At 36.1% G+C, this 5,000-nt stretch overlaps 1 protein-coding gene across 2 annotated transcripts in view; it reads right to left on the bottom strand.

Annotated features, from left to right (window-relative positions):
• Nucleotides 1-5,000, bottom strand: part of LOC137996606 (syntaxin-binding protein 5-like) — a 36,384-nt gene that overhangs the window by 12,118 nt on the left and 19,266 nt on the right. For both annotated transcript variants that reach the window (XM_068842092.1, XM_068842093.1), the window contains 4 exons: nucleotides 4,576-4,741; nucleotides 2,992-3,062; nucleotides 2,015-2,055; nucleotides 936-1,213 (listed from right to left, as the gene is read on the bottom strand). In XM_068842092.1, coding sequence (XP_068698193.1) covers nucleotides 936-1,213; nucleotides 2,015-2,055; nucleotides 2,992-3,062; nucleotides 4,576-4,741 — 556 coding nt within the window. The remainder of the gene's footprint in view (nucleotides 1-935; nucleotides 1,214-2,014; nucleotides 2,056-2,991; nucleotides 3,063-4,575; nucleotides 4,742-5,000) is intronic.

Genomic DNA, 5,000 nt, shown 5'->3' with positions numbered 1-5,000 from the left:
GTGAAGGCACTGTAGGCCCGCCTGAATGCTAAGCAAATAAAACTGTGGATCTTGACCTAGGTAGTGACTTATCTACCAGTGCACTTGGACCAGACGTATTGAACAGTCGCTAACAATATTTTATAAATGTTACAAAGAGAACGGCCCAAGTTATCTAGCCGACCTTTTCGAACCCCGAATTACTCCTTACAACCTAAGAAACACTGGCCTTAACGTAACCCAAAATTCCTACAACAGTAAATTCCGTCACAATTCGTATTCATTTGTCATCTCTCGTGTCTGGAACAAACTACCACTTTCTGTTAAAACCGCTCCTAACTTACCGTCTTTTAGAAGAAAACTGAAAACTCTTATCTTTACTGGCTGCCAATGTAAAAGCTGTCCATAATCTTTCGTTTCACCTCCGCGTATGCGTAGCTTTCGCTTAAATTATGTATTTTGTAATAGTTCAACGAGACAATCTGTGATTTAGTTTTAAGAATTTTTAGACTTTGTTACATATTTTAAGTCAGTCACTTTTATCATTAGCCCCCAGCTCGGGGGACTGGGCGACCACTCCCCGTGTACCTGACGGTAAATAAATTATATCTTAATTACACCTTATACCTCATATCTTGCACATAAAAATTCCACTCAAGATGCACAAAGCTGTACACCTGCCACCTTCATTTTATTTGAAATTTAAAATTATCATACAATCATGAAAGCAACACTCCTGCGTGTTTTAGTTTGTGAGAAGCAATTATTGCTTCATGTTCATGTTGTCAAATCTCATGTTTGTTCCCCGAATCATGACAGGAAAGAACATGGACCATTCTTGGCAACTTACAGATTAGGTCCTCTGATGCCCAGTAGCAGAACACTTTCTCCTTTCTTCAAATAATATTATACTTTCTAGATCAGTAAGGTAAATATAAAACAAAAAACGTAATTACCACAAGTTCTAATGTTTCTTCTGCTGTGCTAAACTGATAGACTATCACATGACAAGTGCCAGCTACTAACAATGTACGGCTCCGGAGACACAGCTCTATCATGTTCACAGTATAACAGTCAATGTCCACCATAGACAGTGAGGAACTTTCACAACCCATTCCAACACTGCCCTCAGACTGCCCATCCTTGCCATTTGTTTCATTGTTCTCCACAATTGAATTGGTATTCTTTTCAAAAATTTTGCTTGTTGACAACTTGTAGAGACATCTCAGCACAGCTGCAAATTGAAAAAGATTATCTATTGACTCATAGTCTTAACCCTAACACTCCCAAGGGGTTCCCCATTGAGGAGTAAAATCCTCTTGCATTAGACAGAGTAAAATATATGTCCCATTGGCACTTACAGGAGTGAAAGGGTTAATAGAGAGACTTAATACATGTAGATTTTACTCTGTCGAATGCCAGATGATTTTACTTGTTAAAGAGGGGCGGCTCTGGACTTAATGGGGAAATAACCTCTGCATCGTTCTATTTAAGCATTGCACTTCAGCACCAAAAAATCATAGTACCTAAGTTACTCTTACAACAATTGCAGGGGATTTTCTTCGAACTTAAATTTAAAAGAGATAGGACAGGAAAATGTGCGATGCAAATTATTTCAAGACAAGTCCGTAGAAAGCTAATTAAAGGCACTTTTAACATTGTACCTTGTTTAGAAACAACTTCGCTTTCACGTGGGCATCTATTTGGAATACACTCCCAGATCACTTAAATGTACTGCCTTCAGACCCAAATCACAACCTTTCCATGTACGTTTGTATCAACAACCATCTACAGTATTAAGTTATTTTAATACGTTCTGCAATTCAACTTTAGATTGATAATTAACAGTAACTTCCATTCGACTGTCACCTGACTTTTAGGTGGAACAGATTTCTTATGAAAATGCATATTTGTAAATTTTATCAAGTTCAATGCCGTCCATAAATAAAAGTTTCCCTATCCTATCTTAACTAACACCTAGAACATAACACATGTATTGTCACCATAAATCTAAAATTCTCCTCAGTATGCCCACCTGATGTTGCAGCCCAGAATTTCACTGAACCATCAGAATGACTGCAAAAATGACCACATTTAAAACACTTCAGTCAAGTGATCTTACCGGTGCTTATCATAGTGAAATCACTGCTGCCTTTGAAAAGTACCTTATCCCTTTAAAATAATTTATATGCTCTTTCTGGAATAAAAGTCTCTGCTTACGAGCCACAAGGCCCATCAGGCCGGCACTTATCTCTGGTTTCATTAGCATGAAGCGACTAGGAGTATTTCTACTCCCCCCTGGATGGGATGCTAGTCCATCGCAGGGTTACCCCCAGCATTTCGCCAGTACCCATTTATACACCTGGGTGGAGAGAGGCACCGGGAGAGTAAAGTGTCTTGCCCAAGAACACTACACAATGTCCCCGGCCAGGATCCGAACACGGAACACTCGATCCATGAGGCCACCGTGCCACACTGTAATAATGTTATTTAGCAACTTTCGTGCTTAATATTACAACCTCTGTCAAGCTACACATGTAATAAAGTGGAAGATGGGTGCCTACTAAGGATAGGGGCAGTGACAATCTACAAAAAATGTACCAGCTTAATAATCACCTGGAACCGAGCCATGAGGCAACACACATTGTCATGCAAGTACAGTGTACATGCAAATGTAACAATGTGTTTGCAGTAATACAGTCACGTAGAAGAAAGGGAAGGGAAACAGATGGCAAGTACAGGCAAAAAATTTAAATCAAAAGTGCCTAAGAAATCTTAGATTAAAGTTTTAACACACTCCTTCAACATACAGGCACCCACTTTTAGAACAGTTACCGTCATTTGAGTGGAAGAAAGACAAAGGATTGGAAAACCCCAAGAAGTCTATCAAGCCCTTACAAGCTACTAATGGCAGGGCACCTGTTCATTGCATGGGTTAATACAGCAAAAACCAGTTATTTCCCTAAACTGTATTAAAACTAAGTACAATGCAATATTGTTGAATGAACTTACCCAGTAACTATCAGCTCACCAGTGGCATCCTCAGCAGATTCATTGAGAATTCCTCCATTAATTGGCCAGGCCTTAGAAAGATAAATAATACTTTTCATGTAAATAATAATAATAATAATAATAATAATAATAATAATAATAATAATAATAATAATACTGTAGGAAACAGACAACTTTTTTAAAGGACATGTTTTGGCATGCTTATGCCATCATCAGTTTAATGAGTTCCTAAGTGTGAACAGTTATAAAGTCTACGGGTAGATAAAAAAATTATTACATGACGTAATACAAAAGTGGGTACTATTTACAGCATGACATCAAACATCAAGGTGTAAACTAAAACGTGAGAAAAGTGTTGTAATTCTGCAATTGTTTGTTAAGTTCCGATTTGATCTTATTTATATAAAAAGCTTCTTAACAATTGCAGCATTACAACACTTTTCTCACGTTTTAGTTTACACCTTGATCTTTGGTGTCACGCTGTAAATAGTACCCGCTTTTGTATTACGTCATGTAATAATTTTTTTCATCTACCCGTAGACTTTATAACTGTTCACACTTAGGAACTCATTAAACTGATGATGGCATAAGCATGCCCAAACATGTCTTTTATCTGTTTCCTACAGTATTTATCACACTTGCTACTATTGCGACCTTATGGAAATAATAATAATAATAATAATAATAATAATAATAATAATAATAACAATAATAATAATAATTAATAATTAATAAGAAGAAGAATTTTTTTAATATCCACTCCTACTCAAAAAAAAAGGAAATACCATAAGCTCTATTATTATTATAAAAAAGAAATAAAACTTTGTACCAAATACACAATACTTAGAACTTAATAAACCATTACTCATTCCCTGCGCAAAACCTTAATTAAAAATCTCCAAGCGATAATTTCACTTAACATATCACTTCTGGAAAATAACAAAATTTAGGAATTAAAAAAAATCTGCAAAGCTTCAACTGTAGCTGGTTGTTTATCATATTTTAGTTATTGAAAAAATATATATACCCTAATTTTTATACATAAAAAGAAAAATTATAAAATTGAGCTTTCTGCAACCTCAATGTCCATATCTATGTTATTAATGTCATTTGTGGTTCTTTTAAAATTTCTTGAGCCACGTAAACATACATCTGAGCAGGGAGAACAAAAAACGACCTTTATTCAGGCGATTGGCCAGATTACCCAAATGCGATCCCTTTCAATCTTGTGCATTTACGTCCATCAATGCTTCTTTTTCCTTTTGCTGTATTTCTTTCATGTTGTTCAACAGTTTTGAGCGTTAACTGCAATGTTTCATTCTACTTTTTGGGCGTTTTGGGTATCATGAAAATAATATATCATTTTGCATGACATAGCCCCTTTAAGACTAAAACCATAACAACACAAAAGCATTTGCAAATCAAAGATTCTAGCTATGATTCAGCAATCCGTGTTAGCTTGCACTGGTGAGTTAGACCAATAACCAAAAGAGTCCACAAAGACTATTTAGTTGAGCAACTGGCATTCATCTGAATTTCAAGTAAGACAATGACTGCAGGAATAACAGTAACCCTTCAACTCACTTGAGGTGAACTATTTTCCCTTGGTAACTGTCTCTTTCGTGAGCGACTACCAGCTGCAGCACCAAGTGCGCTTAAAAAATCCCTTGGACAGTCACTACAGAACTGTGTACATGTAATTGGTGAGTCATGAATATTGAATGTGTATGGGATTTCAAAAGCCATTGACCTGTCAAAAACATAACAAAAACAATATTTATTATGAGTAATCACACAATCACACAATCACACAAGTGAATTTTTTCTGTGCATTCTGGTTGGCTAGCTCAGAAGTGAATAGCTAGTACTATTCGTGAACCTCTGAGCAGACAGAGAAAAACAAAATAGCTTCCCGCTTCACTTCAGTTACCCAAAGAGCAAATTTATCGATAAACTCAGCCAATTATTCAATTTGTGGGGTAATAATAATAATAATAATAATAATAATA

This window comes from Montipora foliosa, chromosome 3 (assembly GCF_036669935.1).
Source record: "Montipora foliosa isolate CH-2021 chromosome 3, ASM3666993v2, whole genome shotgun sequence".
NCBI lineage: Eukaryota > Metazoa > Cnidaria > Anthozoa > Scleractinia > Acroporidae > Montipora > Montipora foliosa.
Note: the sequence above shows the minus strand (reverse complement) of the source record. Positions and strands in the feature narration are given on the sequence as shown.